This window comes from Physeter macrocephalus, chromosome 16 (assembly GCF_002837175.3).
Source record: "Physeter macrocephalus isolate SW-GA chromosome 16, ASM283717v5, whole genome shotgun sequence".
Lineage (NCBI taxonomy): Eukaryota > Metazoa > Chordata > Mammalia > Artiodactyla > Physeteridae > Physeter > Physeter macrocephalus.
The window spans coordinates 56,919,129-56,946,599 of record NC_041229.1 but is presented as its reverse complement, the minus strand read 5'-3'; the positions used below and the strand labels follow the sequence as shown (position 1 = coordinate 56,946,599).

The window sequence follows — 27,471 nt, the reverse complement described above, 5'->3', positions numbered from 1 at the left end:
AACGCAAAAAAAAAAAAAAAAAAAAAAAAAAAAAAAAAAAAAAAAGAGATACAGAAGCCAAAATAAATAATCAAAAAAGAAATGTGAAGGGAAGAAAGAATAGGGATCAACAAAAAGTAAAAACACATAAATATCTAATGTTGTACAGCTGAACTAATATAATGTTATATGTCAATTATACCTCAATAAATAAAGTTAACTTTTTATAAAAAGCAAAATTTAAAGACTATTAATATACTCTATGAGACAAGGGAAAGTACTACATCTAAGAACAAAAACAAGATGGTATGAAAACGAGCGTTTGTTAAAAGACAGGCAAACAAAGCTTCAGAAAGTAAAATGATGGAATAAAAAAAACAGGACAAAGTTGGAACGTGAAGTTAAGGAAAGCTCAAAAAAAGAAAAAATACAAAAGGCAGAGATTCAAAATATGAGAGAAAAGATAAGAAATCAGAGCCATTCTTCAAATATCTGATAATCCAACATTCATTTAATGGTGAGTACAGAAAAGGAAGAGAAAACAAGAGGGTAGGAAATTATTCAAGAAATAACATAAGAAAAATTCTAATAATTTGAAGGACTTGATTTCAGATTGTGGGAGCCCGGTGAGTACCAAGCACTGTGATATTTCGAAATGCTAAAGGTAAAGTGAAGATTCTGAAGCCTTGCAGAGGGGGAAAAATACAATGGAATGGGAATCGTGATATCTGACTGCTCAAAGCCAACACTGAAAGGTAGAAAGTGATGGAACAGTGCCCTCAGATACTGTGGGAAAATTATTTCTGTAAGCTTGGCTTATATATGGCATCCCTGGGGGATACTGTGGGCTTGATTCTAGACCACCACAGTAAAGCAAATCGCATGAATTTTTTGGCTTCCTAGTGCATACCAAAGTTATGTTTACACTATACTGTAGTCTGTTGTGTGCAGTAGCATTATGTCTAAAAAACAGTGTACATACCTTAATTAAAAAATACTGCTAAAAAATGCTAACCATCATCTGAGCCTTCAGCCAGTCATAATCTTTTTGCAATAGTAACAGCAAACATCACTGATCACAGATCACCATAACAAATATGATAATAGTGAAAAAGTTTGAAATATTGTAAAAATTACCAAAGTGTGGCACAGAGAGGTGAAGTGAGCAAATGCTGTTGGAAAAAGTGGCGCTGATAGACTTACTCGATGGAGGATTGCCACAATCTTCCATTTGTAAAACATGCAGTGTCTGCGAAACACAATAAAGTGAAGCACAGTAAAAACCAGGTGTGCCTACTGTATCTGTCAAACTATCAGTCAAATACATGGTAGAAAAGTCTTTTCAGACATGGAGGTCCTAAAAAAAAATCTCCCTATGCACCTTTCCTAGGAAACTCTTGGAAGATGTGCTCTATTAATACAAGGGAATAAACCAAGTAAAAGTAAAACATCATTCAAGGAAAAGAAGGGATCCAGCACAGCAGAGAAGCAGAGGGATCTCAGGATGATGGTGAAGGGAAATTGTAGAAGGTCAACTCTTCAACTGGCCTAGAGAGCAGGAGGACAAAGAAAGAATGAAAGATTATCTGATGTATTTAATTATATTTTGAGGGAATTCTCATTGCCTTCAGGGAGTCAGAGAATGAATTAGTTAGAGGTACATCAATAAATTTAACAAATGAAAAAATTAGATGGTAATTAACTCCAGGAAGAACCAAGTTGAAAAGAAAGAAAATATAAATATCATTCATTATATGGCTCTACTCAAAATAATAATTACGTAGTTATAATACTGTAACATTGAACATTGATTTCACCAAAGAATGTGTTTTTGTTTGTTTGTTTATTTTTGGCCACGTGCAGCTTGTGGGATCTTAGTTCCCTGACTAGGGGTTGAACCCGGGCCCTGGCACTGAAAGCGCTGAGTTCTAAACACTGGACTGCCAGGGAATTCCCCCAAAATGTGGCTTTGACCTTGTTGAGAGAATGGGAGGAAGAAGTATGGTTGTTTGGGGAAGAGATGGGGAAGCAATGTGTAAAAGAGAGAAATCCTCATCTTTTCCAGTAGGTTGTCAATAGGTTGTTTTTAAAACCAGAGAATCAAGAAACAGGAATATAGAATATTAATTATGTATATGTAGGGTAAATATTTTAAAAAGCAGCTTAAAGCATTGAGAATTGTTGGCCTCAGGGGTTTAGGAGTTGAGGGAGAGGTAAGGTATTACCTAAGAAACGTGTAAGCTAATGTTTTTACCATCAAGTTTGTAGAGCAGTTTGACTTTTTAAACCATGTACACGTATTCTTTTGATAAATAAACATTAATTTTTAAGTATGTTTTATTTATACAAAACCTTTTTATTTGTAAACCAATTTAATACAGTTCAACAAATATTTATTCAGTACCTGTTATGTAGATTATTGTACAAGAGAGAGATATGTAAATATATTATCTTAAAGCAAATCTGTAATGTGATTACCTGCTTCCAAACGGAGGATAAATACTGATGAATCTTAAAGTACCATCCATTCTGATCTGGGACTTGCGGGGAGGCTTCAGTGGATTGAGTATTTGCATTGGGACTCAAAGGATGAGAGGAATTTGAATGGGAGATTAAATGCCAGCTGTGGCCAGTGTTGTCAGGTCCCACCATGACTGCAAAAGTAACTATGTGAAGAAGAGTCTGGGAGAGCCGTGGGAGGCTATGTTGACTTCTCTGCCTTTCCTAGACATTTCTGTTGGTCACTTTTTCCTGAGGATTTACTCCTCCCTGCCCTATCACCCAGACACTCTTAATTTTAGTATTGACTTTACCATGCTGTGTTAGGTGGTGGTTCTCTCTTTGCCGGCACCCTGCCTCTTCTTAAACTTTTGGTCTAATTTAGAGAGGGATAAGGAAAGAGAAAAGAAAACCTTGGTTTCACCTGGCCAAATGTAGATTCCTGAATGTAAAGGTAGGAACTCTCTTCCGTAACCTCACAGGCAACTAGATATGGCTCTTACCTTTTTTGAGGTCCTAAGGTTAAACAGCCATTTTCACAGTTTGAACATAATTCTTAGAAACCTCAAGAGTAATGTAGGACACATCTAATTGTTTGCAAAGGAATGTAATTATTTCATAACTATAAAATAATTTACATTTAGGTCTTTAATCCATTTTGAGTTTATATACACTACCAAATGTAAAATAGATAGCTAGTGGAAAGCAGCTGCATAGCACAGGGAGATCAGCTTGGTGCTTTGTGACCACCTAGAGGGGTGGCATAGGGAGGGTGGGAGGGAGACGCAAGAGGGAGGGAATATGGGGATATATGTATACGTATAGCTGATTCACTTTGTTATACAACAGAAACTAACACAACAATGTAAAGCAATTATATTCCAATAAAGATGTTAAAATAAATAAATAAAAATTTAAAAAATAAAAAAGGAAACTTAATAATAATAATTTATTCCTGTTATATGTCAAAACTGCTATTCAGAAGTAATGGGCCAAGTGTGTGTGTGTGTGTGTGTGTGTGTAACATCCTCCAAATTTAGGTTTTTGTGCTCTGGATTTGTTTTCTTTTATATTGTTGGGTCCATAAGAGGAAAGGCTGGCTTAGAACAAAATAGCAGAGCTAAACCATATGTTTTGTACCAAATTAGAAACAGGTGAAGGTTGTTAAAATCCGCAATAGCTTACAAAAGCTTTAGACTCAAGTTTGTATTAAAGGCAGGTGGTTATATCTACAATAAAAAGCAGTCACCAGCACACCAGCTTATTGATACATATGTGATTGATCTTTTTGAATAAAAACAAGGAGGAGTTAATAAATCACTGCACATAGCTATAAAGATGTTTGGGCTTGAAAGCCTAGCCTGTAAGAGCAAATGTGGACCCTGAAGGAAATTTATGAAGCATAGATCCTTTTAGCTTTACTTAACAGCTAACATCTGACTGACCCAGGGGGACCATGGAAATTTACTGCTGGGCCATTCAAATATGTAAGCTGTTGTGTGATGTAGAACAGGTAAAGATTAGCCCAGTAACAAATATGAGGCTATAAAATAAAATGAGATTTCGATGACTTGTAAGTACTTGTCAAAGGTCAGCTCCAAATGACTGGTCAGAAATGGGAAAAACTTGTTGATAATTAAAGCAGATTGATTATGACAACCTAGGCGTTAGCATTGGTTGCTCCCAGATCAGTGATTCTTCAAGTTTCCTCCTCCTGTGAAATCCATACTTAAACAGAATGACTTTAAGGGCCTTTAAATTGTCTTTTTGTGTGCTGAAATTGGGTAAAATTATGAGTTGAGGTAATTCCTTTTGTAATTCCATAATTGAAATACATCTTTCTCAAATATATTCTGAATATTTGGAATTTGTAGACAGCCTATTCATTCTAGAACACTGACTTTAGCTAACTTATGTATGCAATTTTGAGCTTTGACGTCTAGAAAGCAGGTAGAAGTTTTTAGGCTTTCTGATAGATGATCTTGAATTAACCTTTAAACTTAGGTAGTTAACAGATTTATGCACACAGTTATTGAAAAATCAATTTAGTGAAATTAAGTGGATATTTCAAAAATGTGTGGATTTATTTCCAAGCTTTTTGTCTGCTTTGCTTTATGTAAGTCTCCAAAGTAATAAATGTATGTAATATTGTTACTAGGATTTTAGGAGTTGCATTTTGGACTTTAATAAGATCTATAGTTATTGGTGTCAACATTCGCTGCCTTTTTGACTTACTAAACCCAAAAGGTTGCCACATAAAAGCTAGATTTGGTTGTTTTCAAGGTGCCAGCTTACGAAATCAGTGGTAAATTTGGTAATAATTTGGTTCATGAACATCTCATTTGTGAGTTGAAGAAATCCCACAATTTTTTTATAGAAATCTTGACTAAGTGAAATTTACAAAATAATACAAATTTACAAAATGGGATTATTACTGGGTGGGGGTGGGGCTTGAGTCCATGGTGTAGAATTAGTTTAAGATGAGGAGTCAAAAGGCACCAGTTGGAATTCTAGCTCTACCACTTCATCCCTACATTTCCTCCTCCCTCCATTAAACAGGTAAAAATGTTCCAGACATTGTGCTCGAGGAACTAGGATACAGTATTAATAACAGTTTCCATTCTTGTGGAAGGATACAGAGGCATAAACACACAATTAAAATAGTGTCAAAGGTCCTGCGTTGGTGAGTGTACAGGGTTCTATGAGAGAGGAATAGCTAATCCCAACTTGGGGCAGGGGTGAGGTCGAGTGGGGTAAGATCTGTGGTTGTAGTTGAGTGTTAGAAAAGACCGTGTGACCTTGGGCACCTCAATAACAGTGCCTATAATAGGACAGGTGCTTGTACTGTACTGATAATGTATGCTAAGTGCAATACCTAATGCATAATAGATATTCAGTAAATAAAATCCAGCATCAGCATCCCTGTTGTTATTTTGGCAGTGCTCACTGGCTCTTTTACTCTGGTGCTGGAGTTCCTTGCCTCCTATTAATGTACAGCAAACATAGTATCTTCTCTTGTGGCACTTACAGATAGGTACTGGGGAGGTGACGCATAGTAATAATGGTAATTGAATGCCTACTGTATCCTGGTAACTGTGCTGGGTCTTTGCTTTTTTTTGTTTACTTTAATTCTCACAAGCAGTCCTGGAAGATTGGTGTTATTAAACCCATTTTAGAGATTTGAAAACAGGTTCAGAGTAGTATGCCCAAGTTAAGTAACAAAGCTGGGGGCCTGAGTCTATGCCTTTCTGACTTCAAAGCTTAACTTCTTACACCTAAATCCCCCTTCTACTTTTCTTCTCCCCCCAGAAATAGGTATTATAATTAAATAAATAACTTTGATGTAAAGGTTTGAGCACCTAAGTGGCTTACAGAGCATATACCATTAGTTGCACTGATATATTTAAGCAAATCTATATTATGTGCACACATTGTGAAGTAGTAATTTAAAATGGTGAGCAGTTTTTCTTCCAAGTTCATATTCCAGATGGAAACATCTTTTGGCATTACCAAGTATGTAGGTTTATGCACCTTGCACACTTAATTGTAGTTTAAAAATAAAAAAACTGGGGCTTCCCTGGTGGCGCAGTGGTTGCGCGTCCGCCCGCCGATGCAGGGGAACCGGGTTCGCGTCCCGGTCTGGGAAGATCCCACGTGCCGCGGAGCGGCTGGGCCCGTGAGCCATGGCCGCTGAGCCTGCGCGTCCGGAGCCTGTGCTCCGCAACGGGAGAGGCCACAGCAGAGGGAGGCCCACATACCACAAAAAAAATAAATAAATAAATAAAAATAAAAAAAATTAAAAAACTTTACAGATTTTTGTGAGAAACAGGTGCTGTTAAACCTGGGCAAATGCAGGATGGCTGTTAATGTTGTGGAATGTGATTTTGATTTACTTGGCAGAATTTTTATTTTATAAAAATGACTATTAAAATAGACATGGTTTCCATCCTTTAATTTTGCTCTGTTCACTGAAATTTGCCTGTAGAATATTTTTCAACAGTTACTAAAAGGGTGTGGAAAAAGTGGAAGGTTTCTACAAGGAAATTGATTCTGAATTCTTTAACAATTTTTACAACCCTGCAACTTACAAAGTTTTTTAAAAATGGGGATTTTTTTTAACCTTCTTACTGAAATTATTTGGAATTCAATTTCCCCGCAATTCCCTTCTCTTTTTAGTACAGCTCTGTCTAAAGAACTATATTTAATATTGGCAAAGAGAATAATCTGATGTAAATCTTTTCATTACGTAATTTCTCCTTTAAAAACTTGTGATGGCATCTTATTACCCGTTATATCAAATTTAGTATCTTTTTATCACTGGTATATATGATTCCCTATTATACATTATCTCTCTCTTCCTTCCCCAAAGGAGGAGAGGGGAAGATCGCTCTTCTTCTTACTCTTTTATAAGAACTTTTGTCACCCTCTGCCCATGAATTATTTCAACATTGTTATCTTTTGTTTGCTGCTTCTCCTTTGATCTATTATCTCTCTCTCCTCACTTCCCTCCTAGACCTTTCCTCTGTGTTTTCTGAAACCCCTCTTCAGTGACTATAATATATACAAGTCTTCAACCTCTTTACTATATATGTGTAGTATACAACTGCTAGAGGTTAAGTAAAATCACTGGCTCTCTTCTGAAAGTATCATTTACCCTGGAGCCTTCTCAAGAGGAGACTGTTTCTTCTACCTCCCATGCCTGTGGGTCTAGAGAAGGTAATGTCAATTCAAAACCACTTCTCAGTAGCATGTACCTAGTGTTCTGACACTTGGAGTAGATCATTTTCAACACCTCTTTCTCTATATGATAAAATTATTTTCGGTAATAATCATCACATGAAGCAGATGATAATAGCCAAAAAAGAAAAGCAGAAAATTTTCTTTTATTGAAAAAAAAATACGTGTATATATATACTTTTTCTTTGGAACAGTTTCTGTGTGCCCATCTTCAGGGAGCAATTTTAAAGGTTTGTATTTTACTGTACCTTGTTCAAGGCTGATTGTAAATATTTTTGTATCTGAATAACCTTATCTAAAACTACACCAGGAAAAAAAAATAATTCGGAGCTAAGAAAAATTGCACATTGCTATCATTGTTTATCTTGAACCTGCTGTTTAAACACGGGAATATGTGGGAATATGTTATACCAGACAGTCTGGGGACACAAACTGTGTCCAAAGGAAGCTTCGAAGATTCCAAACCATTTGAAATTTAATCAAATTGGAAGTGTGTAGTTTAGTCCACTTCGTTGGGCTGACTGTACAGCTGGGAGTTCTTTGAATTAACTTCCATGTTGATATAATATTTATTAGTGTATGCATAATGAAAACATCCTGATTTGAAGATTGCATACATATAGAAATCAAACAGTCATTGCAGCAATTGTTTAGAACTTAGACCAACAAAAGATTTTTTTTCTGGGAGGATTATTTTATCACTGCCATTCGGCATTAGATTCATTGTTTTTAACCCATTTTATTATCATTTTAAAAGTCTCTGCAGATTTATGCACCTCCTTATAGACTGCCCCCATCTTCCTGCCCTGGCTAGGCCACTGTCATTACCCTAGTGGCTTCATGCTTGTAGTTTCTCTCTTTTCAATATTCCTAAATATTCTTATCCCATCATCCTTTCCTCTAACCCACTTACCTATGGGGAAAAAAATCAAACTGTTGGAAAGATTGGAGCACTGTAAATTCAAGTCATCTATTTCAGTTGGACTAATACATCCTAGATATCTGATTCTCCTTGTACATGACGGTCTTAAACCTTCTCTCTTTTTTTCCCCATCCCCAGTTGTCCCTTTCCTTCTTGATAAATCATCCCATTTCTGACTTTATAGAGAAAATAAAAGCTACCAGATGGGAATACCTCAACCTTCCATCGAAACACATCAAAACCTTTTGTAATCATCTCCATCATCTTCAAAATGCCCTCTCCTTTGTCGACCCTGACCCAGCCCTCTTGTCCTCCAGCTGCTTCCTCTGAAAGTGCGTCTGTATAATCAGCAAATTCTCCTGTATCTTCAGGCTCTTCTCAGGGAATTCAGCCTATCTCTTGCCCTAACTGAACTTGAATTTTCCCTGAGGACCCCACGAATACCCATTTAGTAGCTATTAATTTTCTTATGTGCTAGTAGGTATTCAGATTCAGGAGATGAGATTGGGGTTTTCTTCCTCTCGTTGGTTTTTCTAGATTCTTACCTCTTCACCCTGTTGGCAAAGCAAACATACGAAAACCTATTCCTCTGAGACATATGCTCTTCAGCTTTACCACTCTTTCGGTCTCTCCGTTATAACTCCATTACTCATCATGTGTTTTGGCAACAGAGAAACAAGAAACAGGTAACATAGGAAAGAGAAACAGTCTTTCTCTTTCTATTCAAAATCTTGCCGTTATGGGTGACACTAACACACAAGTGGATGATTCATTCAACACCCTAGCCTTTAATTTTCTTGATCTTTTGGCACCAGTGATCTCTTGCATCCCATAGTTTTTATCTACTCTCCTGGTTACTCTCTGAATCATGTCATCATTTCTTTCAGTCCACATCCAGAATCTGATTCAAGCATCCTGCTCTCTGATGATTACCTCAGCTCCTTCAGCTTGTGTGTTAGCCTCTTGTTCATTGTTCTTCTTGGTGACCTTCAGACCTGGCTTTTTTATCTAGTTTAGATTATATGGCCCATTATTTTAGTAACACCTTTGTCTTGCCCCCGCCCCCCGTGACTTTTTGTCATTCTTACAGCCCTGTTGTCCATTTTCTCTGTACCTGCTGCACCCAAGCAGATGTGTAGAGAGTCACGCAATAGTATCATAAACTCATGATTAATTACCATTTCTGGGCTCTCAGTAGTGCTCAGCAGTTCTATTACATTTCTTTGTTGAAGTTGTTCTACCATTTGATCAAACTTTCATTCATTTGGGCAAAACAAAACATTGAGTTCTTCATGATCCCTCTCTATCCATCACCCTTCACTTCCAAACCATAACCAAATCTTTATGATTTATCTTCTAAAAGTCTTCCAAATTAGTCTCCTTTTTTCCATTTCTAATATCACCACGTTAGTCTAAGCAACTGTGATCTCTCACCTAGATTACTGCAACACGCTGGTCTCACCTTCTCTAAACCATTCTCCACAGCAATCAGCATCTTTTTTTTCCAAAATGCATATCGGTCATTGTCAGGAAAGTTCAAGGAGGAAGGGTTAATTAAAGAAGGAATGTATCAAATGAAAATCTAAGCAAGTTACACCTTTGTTTAAAGTCCTTTTATGGTTTCTTATTTCTCTTAGGAAAAAAAATCAGACTGCGGTTTGACACGGTCTAGAGGGCCCTGCATAGTCTACCTTCCTATCCAGCTTTAGCTTCCTCTCTCGCCAGAACTCCCCTCAGACCAACTATACTGTCCTTCTTTTAATTCCATGAAGCAGCGTGCTTACCCCTGCAGTGGTTCTTTACATACGCTGCTTTCTTTAGTTGGAACATTCCTTCCCTTAGCTCCTACTCATCTCTTTTTAAAAAAAAAAAAAAAAAATTTATTTATTTATTTGTCTGCACTTGGTCTTAGTTGCGGCATGTGGGCTCTTTTAGTTGCTGCACGCGGGATCTAGTTCCCCGACCAGGGATTGAACCCCGGGCCCCCTGCGTTGGGAGCACGGAGACTTAACCACTGGACCACCAGGGAAGTCCCCTACTCATCTTTGAGGTCTCAGCTAAAATGTCACTTTCTCTCAGAAGTCTTCCCTGACTCTCTCAGTCTTTTTGTCCACCTCTTTTCTGGAATAGTGTTCCTTTCCTTCAGAGTACTTAATTTATAAATTATGTATTTGTTGGTGCGATTATGTGAGCAATGTCTGTCTGCTCCACTGGACTTTAAGCTCCATTGTCTGTGTTTGCTCACCCTTGTATCCCCACCACCTAGCACGATACCTGGCACACAGTGTGAGTTCAGTGAAGAATTGTTGAGTGAATAAACTGTTTCCATAGTGATCAGTTTCTTTCATCCTTCCTGGTATAATGGGAGACTTGGCCCACCTGCCATCTAAGGCAAATCCTTCTCCTGTGCTCTCACCACCTGTAGGATGGAGACCCTGTTCCCTCTCACCTTCTCAGGGCATCCCACTCTGCTTCACCGTGTTCCTGAGCTTTCTTCTCATTGTGGCAAACTTCACATCATCTCCCTTTCCTCACCTCATCACTCCTGAACTCATACCAGTCTTCCTTCATCTCCCACTGCTTCGTTTAAACTTGTGTTTACCATATTACCACAGCTACCTACCAATGAATTCATGTAATTACATCCAGTAGACATGTCTTCATGTCTCCGTTGCTTCAACTGTCAGCAGCATTTGACTACTGATATCTTCCTTCTTAAGTTAACACTTTCTCTGTGCTTTTCTGGTGAGACACTTGGTTTTCCTCAAATCTTTCTGAGCAATCCTTCTCAGGCCCCTTTTCATTTCCCCATCTCTTGTTGATATTCTTAAGGCTCTGAAACAACCCTCTTCTTTATGATTTTTTTAGGCCATCTCCTTCACACCTGGGTTTCAGTTTCCCTTTAAGGTTTTGTAATTCTTGATATTTTTACCCCAAATTTCTCTAAACTTTATGTATATTTTATGTAAAATATATTATCTGTATTATATACATGTCAAGTATATACACCTGCTCCTCCTCAGCATTCCCTATCTCAGTTCATAGACACCACTATCTACCTAGTTACTCAATCAGGAAACCGAAGGGTCATCTTTGACCCCTCTGTCTTCACCACTGTCACAACTGTCTATCACAGAGTGTAGCACTCTACCTACAAATCATAGCTCAAATCTATTCACATATGTTCCTCTCCACTACTGGAACCCTAATCAAAACCATCACCATTCTGGTCTGAACCATTGCAACAGCCTCCTAACCAGGTCTTGTTCCCGTTCATTTACTGCACTGTGGCCAGAGTGGTCTTTAAGAAATATAAACCCCAATTCTGTCACTCTCGTGCTTAAGAAATCTCTAATTATCCTCCCATTGTCCTTAAGGATATAGTCTAGATGTCTTGTGGTTTACAGGACCCTGTGCAGTCTGGTCCCTGCTGACCTCTCCAACCCAGTCTTCTAGCACTGAGCACTCATACTCTGTTCCTCACCCCACCCCCTAGCTGTCTATTTTAATGTCTCCTGTACTTTTATCAAATTAAGATGACAGCCTCATTTTATGTGTTACTTAGGCCCAAAACTCTGACGTTATCCTTGACTCCTCTGCTGCTCACACCTCATATAAGATCTTTCAACAAATCATTTGGATCTATCTTCAAAATACGAGAATTCAGTTACTCCTCACCACTTTCACAGCTACCATCCTGGTTTATACCACCCTCTTTTCTTGGCTGGGTCTTTGCAGTAGCCTCTCCATGTTTCCTTTCTTCCTCCCCTGCAGTTTGTTCTCTCAGAGAAGCCAAAGCATCTGTGTCTCTCATCTTTTCAGAACCCTCCAGAGCTTCCCCTCTGTCCTTACTCTGACCTACTAGACCTTGCGTGATCTGGACCCATTACCTTGTTGACTTTATCTCCTCTTCCTTTTCCCTCACTCTGCTCCAGCCATTTCTTATCTTGTGTGCCTCTGGCCTGCCTTACAGTTTTACTGCATCCTCATCAACTTGGAATGAATTATAGATAAAGCTTTAGTGTTATTATACAGCTCAGCAGAAAAATGTGAGTTTTTCTTTTTTTAGTCATGACAAAGTAAAACATAGTAGTCTCTTTTACTCTGCCAGGTGGAAGGAAAGAGAGACATGGGCATTTTCAGGAAGTGTGCAAAGGCAGAGAGAAATGAGCTTGGTGTGTTCATGAGACTATGAGAAAACCACTTGAACAGAATAAGGTTGCAAATAACTCTGACAGTTCAGATCACTAAGGCCTTGAAAGCTAGGCAGACAAGTTGAAATTTAAAACAATAACTGGCTAGGAAGCATGGCTGCTAAGTGACATGATAAAAAGTCTTACTTAAGAAGGAAAATAATGATACTGCCTTCTAGTGAGTAGAGGACAGGAATGCTGCTAAACATCCTACAGTCCACATAACAACAAAGAACTTTCTAGAGTGGCATTGGGAACGGAGAGATGAGAATGTTTCACAGGAAAAATGGCTTGTTGACCTGGTGAATCACTGCATATATAAGATGCAAAAAAGGGTAAAAATTGAATGCCACTCTAAGCCTGAGTAACTGATAAAAGTTGTGAGAGAAGACTAATCTAGACAGGAGAAAGTAAGTTGAGTTTGAAGTAGACTCATGGCCTCAGAACATATTGAGGATGTGTTGTCACATTTTCTACAAACACAATGAGCAGAAGTGATCTTAATATGCATAATAAAAATTTTGAATTAACTATAGCCATATCCTCATCCCCAGCTGAGCCATCAAAGAACCAGACGTGGATGTGGGGCTCCGAAGGTGAAGGCAAGAAACTAACCAATTTGGAGTCCTTTTAAAAAATGTCTGGTTTGGGGAGGAGAGGGAAGGGCTTATAGTAATTGTATCTTTTGAAAATAAGAAAGGTTCAACATAAATTTCTTTTACAGTTTTATTCCAAATTGATTGTGGCATATCCTTCATATATACATACACACATGTGAAGTAATTTGAATATGTATTATATACAATATTTATATACATATAAATTTAATTTTAAAACTTTTCCTACTTTCAGACCATACATATGAATCTCTTTTTCTCACATTTCATTTGCTAGCACTTCAGTAGGTCTACTTTGCAGCCTTAGCTGATGCCTATCATCATGACCCTTTGGCATTATACTCTTGAAATATTTTCTTGGTTCCTGAAGGAAATATGAAGTTATATTCAATATATTTATTCTGGCATATTCAGAATTACAGAATCTTGGAGACAGATGAGATATTATTCCTCATCGAGTCCAATGGGCCATCCAGTGTTTGATTCCCCCGGTGTTAGGCTCTAGGGCTGCTGTAACAAATTACCACAGACTAGGTGACTTAAAGTAGCAGAAATTTATTCTCTCATAATTTGGAGGCCAGAAGTTCAAAATCAAGGTGTCAGCAGGGCACCGAAAGCTCTAGGGGAGATTCTTTCCTGGCCGTTTCCAGCTTCTGCTGGCTCCAGGCATTCCTTGGCTTGTGGCTGTGTAACTCGAGTCTCTGCTTCCATCTTCAGGTGACCTTCTCTTCTCTGTGTCTCTCCTCTGTGTCCTTATAAGGACACTTAACTGGAGTTAGGGCCCAACTGGATATTCAAGGATATTCTAATCTCAAGATTCTTACCCTTTTCCCAAATAATGTTGCATTCACAGGTTCTGGGTTTCCAGATATGGACATATGTTTCAGGGGGACCACCATTCAGCCCACTAGACCCCTGAATGCATGGGGGTTTTTTGTTTTTGTTTTCATAGTTGTAGTTTTTCATTTTTTTGTTTTGTTTTGTTGGGTTTTTTTGTCACACAAAGAGGGAGAGAGTAAGTGATGGGACGGGGCCCAGTGTTGTCCCCCAGAACAGCTTCTGAGACAAAGGTTCATCTGGATTCATTTTGAAAAGGCAATTTTGGGGTCTGTGTTTCAGGAAATTCTCCAGGCTGTCAGTCTCAGTGAAAGCAGCTTAAAATAAAAACCTCCCCTCTGTTCACCACACAGGGATCTAACACAAAATGCAAAACAGACCTGTTTGGAAAATGCCTGACCTTAAAACAAGAGTGAGGCCTTTAAAGATGCATTACATACAGAATCTTCCAGGAATCAAGTCTGCTGCGACTTCACAAAACCAGAAGCACAGAATAACATTTTCCAACTGTAGGACTCCTGGCTAAAAAAAAAAGAGGAGGATCACAGATGACAGGCAGGGGGTCCTACCTGGACACCTGCCTCTTCGTTTTGTTCTGAACAGACTCATAAACTGGAACGTAGAAAAGCGGCCTCGGGGGTGGGAGCAGATGCTCGGTGGTTGCGGCTCAGTCTCTGGGGAACAGAGGGGCTGGCGGCTCACTGTTTGCCCGCCTCTCTGCCCGGCCTCCTTTCTGGCTGATCTCTGCTGGTCCCTGGGATCCCTCCTCTCCCGGCACACCCCGTGCCATGGCCCTTCTGTCGCTTCTGCTGCTGCCGGCCACCACAGCCACAGCCCTTGGCCGCCACCTCCTCCCTGACCGGCCACCACAGCCACGGCCCTTGGCCGCCACCTCCTCCCTGCCCGTGTCGATGATCTCATCGGGGATGCGCAGGTACTTGATGGTGCTGCTGCGGAGGTAGCACTCGGGCATCAGCCAGAACTTGTCCCTGTCCCTGGACTTGCAGATCACCTCACGCAAGTTGATGTTCGTCCAGTTGTCACAGCTCACCAGATGCCCATTGTACGTCTCCCCGTTTTTGAGCTCCACCAACAATGGGTGATTCTGAGCCGTTTTCAGCAGCCACAAGTGAAGCATGGTGCCAGCGGGGACCAGGCTCCCCGGCCACTTCCACCACAGCCGCTGCAGCTCACCGCATGGTTATTATTGGTTGACCGGCCTCTGCTTAGCTTCCTCTACTCAAGATCTTTTGGATTTTGACTAATGCTGCGGTGACATCAACTTTCCTGTAACTTTTTGCCATCAACTTTGGGTTTTCCTGCTTGAAGCCATGAGAACAAAACCAGCTTTTTTTCTCTCTGAAAGTCCTTCATTTGTTGTCCATGAGACTTCTGCCCTCCAGGCTAAACACCTGTGGTTCCGTCAACCATTTCTCTCAAAACTATGGCTCCCATTCTTCTAACCATTCTGGGTGTTCTTCTCTAAAGGACCCAGTGACAATAGAAAGAATACTGAGTATATAACTGAAGACCTAATGCTGAGGTGTCATATCTTTTCCACTAAATAGGTGACCAAGGCAAGTTAGTTTCTTTTAAATAACAAAAGCACTGGACCACTCTGCTTCACTGCATGCTTTTTATAGTCAAATGAGATTATTACAAAACCTATAAGAAACATAATCTGTAAGAAAGGTTCCAGTTATTTTTCTGTATACTTGTAAAAAGAAATATTAACTCCCAGAACTAAACATAGATCTGTCAGTATCATCTGACCCAGTACTAAGTATTGATAGTTGGCACTAGCACGTTCCCTGGTTATCTGCTCTCTTTCTGTTAATACAGCCCGGGATCACATTGGCTTTTTGGTACTCATGTCATAATTCTTTAATCACACAGAAATTACTAGGTACTAAAGAGCTCCAAACCATCTTCACAGATAATCTGGTTATTGCTTTCTAATTCATTGACTTTTACCAGGTAGAGTCAGTGAATTTTTCAAACAACTTGGAAATATAATTTAATTTGGAAAAGAATTTAATATTGCTCATTTTCATTGCATTTTCTGTAAAAATATAATAATAGGAAATGTATAGTTATTCCTCTAGTTATTTAATCTAATACTCCCTTAAATTAATTCTATTTATGGTGCTAAGGACATTTTTCTGGTTGTACTTGAATGACCACATTCTTATCTAAACCTTCTGCAGTTTGCTAATGAGATTTTCTATGTATATTGAATTAAGATGCCTTTGATTTGTATCTTATGTCCTGATGGTAATAGGTTTTACCCTTTTAGATGGATTTCATTTTTCTAGATTGCTTAGTAGATCTATAAATCCATGTACTTTCGCAGAGTAAGATGACTGTGTAATGGTTAGAAGCTATTATACTGTTCAACTTGACATGACCCCTTAAGAATTTGAAAGCAATATAAGATGTGAACTCTGTCCTAATATTTGATCTGTCTTAAAGTTTCCCTATTTGAACCTTTGGCTCTAATCACTCTTTAGATTTGTTTTAATGGTACATACACACCTTGGGGCTCTTTCTTTCTATAAAGAAGTCCCAATGAAGTAATAAAGTCAGTGTCATAAGATCCATTCTTCAGGATTCAGAGGCTTGGTTTTCAATGTATGTTTACTTCAGTTTACTTTTCCAACATTTTGAAACAGTTTCTGCATTTATAACTTGGAAGTGGAGATATTTGTGAGTTTGGAGGGCTATGCAGATAGTCTACATGTAATGGTTTATAGTGTAACAACTATACAGCATAGAGCTTAGGACTCTAGTAAATTTCTTCATAATTTCCCCTTTGTTGATATATCCTTTCAGTTTGGTAGTTTCTTTGCAGGCTACCCCATACAAGTTTGAATGATTCCCAGATACCCTGTAAAAGCCTGGTGTGTTACACTTTGCTTATCCCGAATTTGCTTTGCTGTCATTTTTAATGCATCTCAATTTAGGGCCAAACCGTATGTCCTAGTTTATTTTTTATAGCTTCAATTAAATACAAAGCTATATCTTCTTGATGGGTGTATGAAGCATTTGGTGTTCCACTGTAGAGAATACAGACAGATCATGACCTTGCTCGCTCCCCAGTGCCTGTAATTTTACAGTACGACAAATTTACCTTTTGGACATTATATAATCAGCAACTCGAGAATTTAATATAAAGCTTTAAACTCTGTTTCCTTTCTTTCATTTTCCCTAGAAAACAGTATCCTCCAAGCATTATGGAATGTATCTTTTCCTCAATTAAAACACAATTGAAAGTAAGAATATCCAGTAATTGTCACCTACCATTTATTTCTGTAAGGTTATGTTATTCTTAAGAATAGTCAGATATTGCAAAACTAAGGAAAGTAAAGTTTCTTCTTGACTCTGTCTAAGTTGTGATTGATCTGTTTGTAGAGAATCTGTTGCAGAGGCCAAAATGCATGCTTGGTCTTGAGAATCAGGGGAAAATATGACTAGAACATAGATATACTCTAACCTTTTCTTCTTCATTTGCAGGAGTAGGAAAAGGGAAATAGTGAAGGAAACTTACTCCCTAAAATAACTCATCACTTTTATAAAGAGCTACAGATTTCATGCCTTTGTTGCTTCAGTGAATCAGGTTAAAATGGAAAGTCTTATGAGGACTCTATGGCATGAGTACATTGCCTTGGAGAAGTAACATCCAAATAGCCACCCCTGTGAATGTGAATGAATTTTTGATGAATTTTTGCTCATTGGTGCTGTGGATTTGACTAGCAACAGAAACCTTAGATGTCGCTTTCACGTCTGATATTTTTCTTAATCTTTCTGTCCCTTTTAGTAGAAGTTGAGATGTCAGGTCCAAAGTATTATTCTAGGATCTTAATCTCAGGGTGGTAGGTTTATGATATATAAATATGAGACATAGTGGCCTCAACTCCTTGAGGATAGTGGGTCACTTTCTTATATATTTGTCCCTTATTGCATGCCTATTCAATTTTTTCTTTGAAACAAAGCAGCCATCATTCTTATTTGACTAATGTTATGAAGATATTGAGATAATAGGTTACAATGACTATATAAGTGACTTAGTCCAAGTCTTCAGATGTTTATGCCGTAGGCAGGAAACTTCTGCCTTTGTCAACAACTTGGAGGTTGTTTTACTGAAGATTTTGAAAACTTCTGACCCTACTTTACCTTTTTTAGGTTTCCATTATACCCAAAAGGAGGGGAGAAGTTGCAGTTTGATTACGGCGTCTATCTTCTGAACAAAAATATAGCACAGGTAAGTAAGTCCTCTTTACTCCTCTCCTACTTCCCACATGCAGCCTGCTTTCTTGGATCTCTAACCCTCTTTATGAATAAGTACTACAGTTGACTCCTATTTAACTAGTTACAGTGACAATGCAAAGTTCTTTTTTGGCCACAGTCCTTTTCTGTGCCATTATAAATACCATAAAGAAGCAATGTGTACAAATTGCAATCCTCCTGCTAAACTCAGAAGCCATTTACTGAATTGTTACCTGCTAGTAGACTGTACTTGAATGTGTGGGCTTTATAACCTCTTGCCTCTACAGCTTGACTGATAATAGCTTTCTTCTCACACAGCTTTCTTCTCTTAGACCACTTCTGGGGGCTCATTTTGCATTGGGAGTTGTTTACGGAGTAAAGGTTTACTGACTTTCGCAAGTCCCTAATAGTCTCCTCATCTATTATCCAGGGCCCCAAAGAAAAGACCAAGCACATGGTCCTTCCAACCCAGCTTGGATTTTTGTGGCTCTTGCAACATCACACCAGTTCGTATCTCACTTAATGCCTTTCCACATGCCATAGAAAGGCTATCAGATGCTTGGGTTTGCATTTTCCTGAAAGAAATATATAGCATAGCCTTAGCTCACTTGGCTCTACTTCAAGAGGTAGACATGCCATAAATTTTCTAGTTGTAAAGGAACATCAGTTTCAGCACCTTGTTTTTATTTGGAGATCCTTTCAATTGGAATATCACATGGAGGAGATCCCACTGTTTGGCTGTTATTTAGTGACATTATCAGCTGTATCCTCAGACCTTTCCTTTTTATAGAGGCAATAAGGTTTGTGATGCTTTTGTTTTTATGAGCCTGAGTTGCCTTTTATCCGTATGATTCTGAAGACTCACTGAACAATTCCCATATTCATTTCTGATGGATCTAGAATAATTCCTCCATATGGTGTCATCTTTGCCTTTCTTCCCCTCATCTAATCTCAGTTTAATGTTTTTTTAAAAAATTGGTTTTTATTAAGACTCTTATACTTTTCTGATACTGGATCAAATTTCTAGTGTGCAGTCCTTGATTAATCATTTGCTTATAACCTCACACTCATACTGCTTTTATTATTACTGCCATCCAGCTCATGTTCTTCATTCCAGGCAAGCAGGCTTGCTCACAGCCTCTGGCCCATGACTCATCTTTCCATGTGCCATTCTTCCCACACTGATGCTTTCCATCTCTCCATTTTTGGCAGAAGAGTATCTCAGTCTAGGAAACAGGGCCTTAATTTCAAGGCTACCTAGCTCACATTATTGATCACAGATGTCATACCATAGAAAAGGTGGTACTTAGACAGAAATGGTCAAGAAGGGGCCAGACTAAGGATACATTAAGGGAGAAGAGGTCTAAGTAAATTAGAGAGTACCTCCAGCGAAGTCAGCCAAGGTAGAAAAGAGCACCTGGAGACTGGGGTCCAGAGTCTGGGAGTCAGGATGTCAGGAAGGTTGGCCTCATTTAGTAGAACTAAGTTCTGATCCGAGTTCAGAGATTCTTCTCTCTTTGCCCTATTTTCTGTTTCCTGCTTTAAACACATAAGGCCTAAGATCAGAAGTCTGTTGGAAGTTTCCAGGTGAAACCTACTCCTAATTAAGGCTAGGGCTGAAATCCCTGGATTTCCTCATAAATGCCAGCTTCAAACACACACGTGCACACTCACACACACTTAATTCTTTCTTCTCAGGGCCCAATAGGAATGGCAAAGTATGGTATAAAGGGGTGCTAAGAATAGCCCAGCTTGCTTTGAGAACAAGACCAACAGTGAGGCTGACTATGTGCAGTGGAAAATTTGGGACAGCCAGCCCTTCACATCAGACTCAGCTCTAGCACCTGTTTGGTCCTCATTTTAGAGCACTTCCCAGGTAGCTTCTGATTTTATTCTTAACTGAACCAAGGCCACGAGTATGCAGAACTAGTTTTATTCATCTGTTTAAAAAATGGATTACTTCTAGTAATTTTGTATCCTCTGCAACTTTATACTCTTTGAAATTGAGAGATTACATTTGTGTGTGTGTTTAATGGGTTAACCACTCTAACTCCATAAGGAGCAAGTATCTTGCTCTCTAGTGTTTTTTCATCACTGTGATGGCAGTTTTAAAAGGAGATGACAATAAACTTCTTATAAACAGACTTTCTTAGGTTTCAGGGTTCATTCAGAAAGCCTCTTCTGAGCATTTAGAAAGAAACTTTTAGCAAATTTCTGACCTTCAACTTTTTTCACTTATCTCCATTTTGTCTTTAGCCTTACTACCATCACTTTCTTACATTTCAACTTATAACAAATCAAAGAACCATTAATTATTATGGCTCCTAACCAGGTATTATATTAATAAGATATTTCCAACTTGTGAAGGTTTATTTTTATATACATATATACCAATACATGTTGTCAAAGGGGAGTTTGTCTTCTCAGTCAGTCCCATTTAGACTCTAGAGATGTGAACAAATCATACTATTAAAATGGTCCCACCTCAGTAATTTATAAGCCACGTTAGTGGAGGTGGATGAAAGCATTGGCATGTGTTAAAGTGCCAGAGAAAAAGGAGTGAAGTCATTTAATACTGCATCCATAACTTGGTTGAGGATTTGAATAGTCAATAGGACCTTTCATCACAGCCAGAAATAGTAGTAAAATCACTTTTTTGGTAGAGGAAATGACAGAATTTAGTAATATTTGTTACTTCAGTATTTGGGATCAGTCCAGCTCAAGTTTTGAAAGCACAAGCTTAGAAAGACAGGCCTTCAAGTAGAAATCCTCAAGTGTTGTTTGAAGAGCTGAGAGGGTTGGTAAGGTCTGCTTGCCTTCTTCCTGTCACTATTGTCTAAAGGGGTGTATATGCTGGGTTGGGTATTGAAAGTGAATAAAGCAAAATGCCTTGTTCTTAGCACCATTTACTAATATTTTTCAAGTGCCAGCCCCTTTGGCTGGAAATAGTCTTCCCTGTTGGGCAGCCTGCAACACTATAGGCATGGGCCTGGTAAAATTCAGGTACAGTGTAATTAAGGTTGATTTAAGAAACCAACTCCTGCCATAATTGTCAGTAAGTTCATAAGGACATTATATTAGTATTTGTGTATAGCACAGTAGTTTGCTTTTAGTTCCTAGAGCATAAAAAGTAGTAAATCAAAAATTATAATACTTTTACCTTATGTTTGTGGAAAGCTTTATAGTTTATGATATATATACATATATATCCATGCGACCCTCATCATCACCCTGCAAAGTGAAAAGGGCAGCATTTGATCCAGCATTTCCACTTTGGGGTATTTGTCCAAAGGAAACGAAAACACTAACTTGAAAAGATACCTCCTGTACCCCCCATGTTTATTGCAGCATTATTTCAAATAGCCAAGACATGGAAATAACCTAAGTGTCCATCAGTGGATGAATAGATAAAGAAAATGTGGTGTGTGTACGTGTGTGTGTACAGACACACACACAGTAGAATATTATTCAGCCATGAAAAGAAGGAAATCCTGGCATTTGCAGCAACATGTGGATGGACCTTGAGGGCATTATGCTAAGTGAATTAAATACCATAAGATCTCACTCATGTGGAATCTAAATTAAAAAAAAAAAAAAACCCAAACTCATAGATAAAAAGAACATATTGGTGGTTATCACAGGTGGGGGTAGAGGGTGGTAGAAATGGATGAAGGTTGTCAAAAGCTACCAACTTACAGTTATAAAATAAGTAAGTCCTGGAGACACAATGTACAGCATGTTGACTACAGTTAATACTGTATTGTATATTCAAAAGTTGCTGAGAGTGTATATCTTAACAGTTTTCACCACAAGAAAAAAAAAAAGTTTGTAACTATGTGTGGTGATGGATGTTGACTTATCGTGGTGATTATTTCACAGTATATACATACATCGAATCATTATGTTGTATACCTGAAACTAATATAATGTTATATGTTGCAGTATATTATGGGAGATGAATTAATGGATTGAATATGTGAGATGGAGGAAAAGGAGTAATCAAGAACGACTACTAGGTTTTGTGAATGAGCAACTGGATGTATGAAAATGCTGTTTATTGAGATGGGGAAGGGTCTAAGAGATGGGGGTTGGGAGAACCAAAAGTTCTGCTTTGGAAATGTTAAGCTTCATTTGCCTTTTAGAAATCCAAAGCAGAGTCCGTCAAGTAAGCAACAGAATATATGGGTCTGGAACTCAGGGTGGGAGGTCAGTTACTAGAGGTACAAATTTGGTAGTCATCAATATAAAGACGATGTTTAAATCCATGGAACCAGGTGCGATCAACCAGGAAGAGAGTGCAGAGCTAGCCAGAGCAGAGAGAGACAGATGCAGACAGAAACATGCCGTGGGATTTAGCCCTGGGAAATCACATTTAGATGTTGGATAGAGGAGGATGAACCAGCAAAGACTGTGAGGAATGGCCAGTTGGGTAGAGAGAAAACCAGGAGAAAGTAATAATTTGGAAACTAAGAGAAGTAAATTTCTGGAAGGAAAGAGTAACAACTAAATTTGTGAACTCCTCTGTCAGATGAAGTATCCAGTGGACTTGGGAACATGGAAGTCATTAATGAGCAGTTTCAGTAGAGCAGCAGGTGTGTTGAAGAGTGAATAGGAAGTGAGGAAGTGCCATTGATTATAGACAGCCCTTCTGAGGTGTTTTTTGTGCAGTGAGATAGACATGTGGGTTCATAACTGGAAAAGACTGTAGGTTTAAGGGAGGTCTTTTGGGTTTTTTTGTTTTGTTTTTTGTTTTTTATTTGTGGAGATGTGGAACCTTTTTGGTGTGTTTTATTTTTTAAGATGGGAAATATCAGGGCAGGTTTATATGCTGATGAGAGTGATCAAATGAAGAGAGCAATTGCTAATACAAGGTAAAGAAGGGATACTTGAAGGAGTAAAGTCTTAGGGAGAGGGAAAGGAAATTGGTTTCAGAACATGAGTTTGTTGACCTAAGATAGAAAAAGGGGCACTTTCAGCAAACTCATAGTTTCAAAACAAAACAAAACCACAAAAACCAGTTTAACTTAAGAATGTCCTTGGGATTTCCCTTGTGGCGCAGTGGTTAAGAATCCACCTGCCAATGCAGGAGACACGGGTTCGATCCCTGGTCCAGGAAGATCCCACATGCCGCGGAGCAACTAAGCCTGTGCGCCACAACTACTGAGCCTGCCCTCTAGACCCCATGAGCCACAACTACTGAGCCCGCACGCTGCAACTACTGAGTCCACACACTGCAACTACTGAACTACACCAGAATGAAGAGTAGTCCCTGCTCACCGCAACTAGAGAAAGACCATGTGCAGCAGCAAAGACCCAATGCAGCAAAAAAAAAGAATGTCCTTGATGAAGCAGTAAAAGTTAATTATATTAAATGTTGACCCTTGACTACATATTTTTTTAATATTCTGTGTGATGGAAAGGGAAATAGGCATAAAGCACTTGTGCAATTGAGTTGCTAACTAAACCAGCTGATCTTTTTCATGGAGCACCATCTTGAAAGATTGACTAACACGCAGCCAACTATACAGACTTAGGTATTTGGCAGACATTTTTTTCAAAAATGAATGAAGTGAGCCTCTTAAAGGAAATCAGCTGATGATGAGATTCAAGATTTTGAATGACAGTATCAGTAGTATGTCGGAAAACTTGCATTTGCCACCATGACCTTGACAGCTTCCCGTTTCTTAAAGGTGTTTTTGATGAAGTTGGTAGTGATATTTAACAAATGAGATTAAAATATTTTTAATGAATGTGTCAGCATTTAAAATGTATATATCTCAGTGAGCCAGTATTTTCAAAATGACCAATGTATGTTGCTATGAAGTCATGTACCGCTAAAGATCTCTTCAAAGTGCAAAAACGCCAATGGATTTTTTTATATATATATAAATTTATTTTATTTTACTTATTTTTATTTTTGGCTGCACTGGGTCTTCGTTGCTGCGCGCAGGCTCTCTCTAGTTGTGGCGAGTCAGGGCTACTCTTCATTGTGGTGTGCAGGCTTCTCGTTGTGGTGGCTTCTTGCTGGGAGCACGGGCTCTAGGCACGTGGGCTTCAGTAGTTGTGGCACGCGGGCTCAGTAGTTGTGGCTTGCAGGCTCTAGAGTGCAGGCTCAGTAGTTGTGGTGCATGGGCTTAGTTGCTCCGTGGCATGTGGGATCTTCCCGGACCAGGGCTCAAACCTGTTTCTCCTGCATTGGCAGGCGGATTCTTAACCACAGCGCCACCAAGCAAGCCCACCCCAGTGGATTTTAATGTAACAGCTGTAAAAAATATATTGAAATGGCTTCAGATTCTACATTGCTACTAACCTTTAAGAAGCTACTACTTGTTAAGTTTGGAGGTAGTATCAGAGAAGAATACAATTATCTGAAAAAGGCTATTAAAATACTCCTTTCTTTCCCAATTACATTTTCTCATGAAACAACATGTGGTAACAAAATGAATGCAGAAGAATATATGAGAATCCAGCTGTCTTCTATTAAGGCAGACATTGCAAAAGAGACTTGCAAAAATGTAAAACAATGTCACTCATCTCACTAAATTTCTTTTTTTGAAAATATGCTTGTTTTTCATTAAAAATGGTATTTATATTAACAAGTAATAGATTTCTATTATTATTTTAAAGTGAATTAATAAATGCTTAAAAGCTTTTTCAGTTTCATATTTGTATATGCCCTACAAAAAAAAAGCTTTTTGGGGTCCTCAGTTTTAAAAGAGTAGAGGGATCTTGAGACAAAAAGTTTGAGAACCACCGTCCTAGAGAATGTAGTCACCCAGATTTCCTATAAAACACCTCAATTGCTCATAGTCTGATAAACCAAGACACATGTGTCAGTTCCCCAAATGTGGAAACATTATATAAGAGTCCTACAAATTTGAATTCTGGTAGTACTGTGCAATACAAATCCTCAGGCCAGCAGCTATCAGTGGATTCTTCCCTATTGCTTTTGAGTTTTCTTGAGCCAGGCTTCTCTCCTTTCTTGAAAGTTTAGGGACGTAAGAGTAATACTTTGAGGGTGTAGTTTACAAATATTAATGATGATTTAAATTTGTATTGAACTTAATGGCTTTTGGTATACTTACACTTCTGTATCTCATTTCATACCTTGTGAAGTACGTTGACCAGGTCTATCTTTAGTTAAGAGATTGAGTTGCTGCTATGCTAAATTCTCGAGGATGACAAAGCTATTAAATGACAAACAGAATTCAAGATCAAATCTTCTGAGGTCAGATCCAGCTTATATCCCACTTTGTTTCTTCTTTTTTTCTTTTTTAATGTGGGCCTTATTACAATCCTATGAGGTGGATAAGTCACAGACATCTGCCTTTTTACATATGAGACCCTGGAGATCAGGAATTAAGTAGAACTAGGATTAGATCCTGGAGATTTCATGACCTCTCTTCTTTTTACTCTATTACCTCTCTTTTTTTCTCAATTTACTTTAAGACTTCATAGAAAGTAACAGTAGCTTCTCCTTCCAAAAACAGTTGGAAACTTCTGTTCTGCCAGGGACATGGTCTTTCTGTAAAACTTGACTACTCATGGGGCCCACAGTGCACAGCTATTTAGAAGGGATCAATGCCAGTTTATACCCAGCAGCTTAAATTCATGTCTATTTCTTTAACATACAGTTCAATATATATGATGCATGAGGAGAAAATGCATTTTTATTTTCTTAATTCTTCTTGGAGTCAAGAATACAAATTCCGAGGTTATTTTAATAGTCAAAATGCCATCATTACCTCCTGCTGCCTACAAAATTGCCAATAATAGAGTAGAAACTATTTTTTAAAGTCCTATATCTTAACAACAAACAATTTACTGAGATATAATTCACAAACCATACAATTCACCCGCTTAAAATGTATAACTCAATGTTTTTTAAAATATATTCAACTAGTGGTGCAACTATCACCCCAGTCTGCTTTAAAATATTTTCATTGCCCATAAAGAAACCCTGTACTCATTAGCAGTCACTCCCTGTTCCCCTAGGACTTCCGACCCTAGGCAGCCACCATTCCACTTCTGTTTCTATTCTGGACATTTCATGGAATAGAATAAAATATGTGGTCTTTGTGACTGGCTTCTTTCCCTTAGCATCATAGGTTTATGGTTCATCCATATTGTAGTATGCATCAATCATTGCTTTTTATTAACAAATCTTTTTGGCAATTCAAAGATGTATCTAGATATACCACATTTCATTCGTCCATTCATCAGTTGATAGACATTGGATTGTTTACACGTTGGGGTCATTATGAATAATGCTGCTATGAGCATTAATGTATAGATACAAGTTTTCTGTGGGGACATGTTTTCATTACTCTTGGGTATATATTGGGTTGGCCAAAGAGTTTGATCGGGTTTTTCCATAAGATGTTACGGAAAAACCTGAACGAACTCTTTGGCCAACGCAGTACTTGTGAGTGGAGTTGCTGAGCCATATGGTAACTATGTTTAACATTTTGAGGAATTGCCAGACTGTGTGCTAAAGGCAGTTACACCATTTTGCGTTCCCACCATCAATGTATTAAAGTTCCAATTTCTGTCCTTTCTATTATAGCCTCCTACTAGATGTAAAGTGGTATCTCATGGTGGTTTTTTGTTTGTTTGTTTTTAACATCTTTATTGGAGTATAATTACTTTACAGTGGTGTGTTAGTTTCTGCTTTATAACAAAGTGAATCAGCTATACATACACGTGTCCCCATATCTCCTCCCTCTTGCATCTCCCTCCCACCCTCCCTATCCCACCCATCTAGGTGGTCACAAAGCACCAAGCTGATCTCCCTGTGCTATGCGGCTGCTTCCCACTAGATATCTGTTTTACATTTGGTAGTGTATATACGTCCATGCCACTCTCTCACTTCGTCCCAGCTTACCCTTCCCTCTCCCTGTGTCCTCAAGTCCATTCTCTACATCTGCATCTTTATTCCTGTCCTGCCCCTAGGTTCTTCAGAACCATTTTTTTTTTTTAGATTCCATATATATGTGTTAGCATACGGTATTTGCTTTTCTCTTTCTGACTTACTTCACTCTGCATGACAGACTCTAAGTCCATCCACCTCACTACAAATAACTCAATTTCATTTCTTTTTATGGCTGAGTAATATTCCATTGTATATATGTGCCACGTCTTCTTTATCCATTCCTCTGTCAGTGGACACTTATGTTGCTTCCATGTCCTGGCTATTGTAAATAGAGCTGCAGTGAACATTGTGGTACATGACTCTTTTTGAATTCTGGTTTTCTCGGGGTATATGCCCAGGAGTGGTATTGCTGGGTCATATGGTAGTTCTCTTTTTAGTTTTTCAAGGAACCTCCATACTGTTCTCTATAGTGGCTGTATCAATTTACATTCCCACCAACAGTGCAAGAGGCTTCCCTTTTCTCCACACCCTCTCCAGCATTTATTGTTT

At 38.5% G+C, this 27,471-nt stretch overlaps 3 protein-coding genes across 4 annotated transcripts in view; 2 read left to right on the top strand and 1 right to left on the bottom strand.

Annotated features, from left to right (window-relative positions):
* LOC129392875 (tomoregulin-1-like) overlaps positions 1-12,260 on the top strand; it is a 21,002-nt gene extending 8,742 nt beyond the window's left edge. Inside the window, 1 exon segment of the mRNA XM_055091529.1 lies at positions 6,992-12,260. The gene's annotated coding sequence lies outside the window, so the exon portion shown is untranslated.
* Positions 1-27,471, top strand: part of UVRAG (UV radiation resistance associated) — a 379,149-nt gene that overhangs the window by 266,038 nt on the left and 85,640 nt on the right. The window contains 1 exon segment of the mRNA XM_055091530.1: positions 17,967-18,045. Within this exon segment, the coding sequence (XP_054947505.1) occupies positions 17,967-18,045 (79 nt within the window).
* Positions 14,188-15,355, bottom strand: LOC102975307 (U6 snRNA-associated Sm-like protein LSm4). Of its 2 annotated transcripts, XM_007121509.3 has the most exons (2): positions 14,677-15,355; positions 14,483-14,632 (listed from the first exon to the last, which is right to left on the bottom strand). In XM_007121509.3, exons 1-2 carry the CDS (start codon positions 14,920-14,922, stop codon positions 14,483-14,485), a joined length of 396 nt encoding a protein of 131 aa, XP_007121571.1. In that variant the 5' UTR covers positions 14,923-15,355. The 2 variants fall into 2 exon arrangements, with proteins under 2 accessions (XP_028357024.1, XP_007121571.1); XM_028501223.2 differs by having other exon boundaries at positions 14,188-15,355.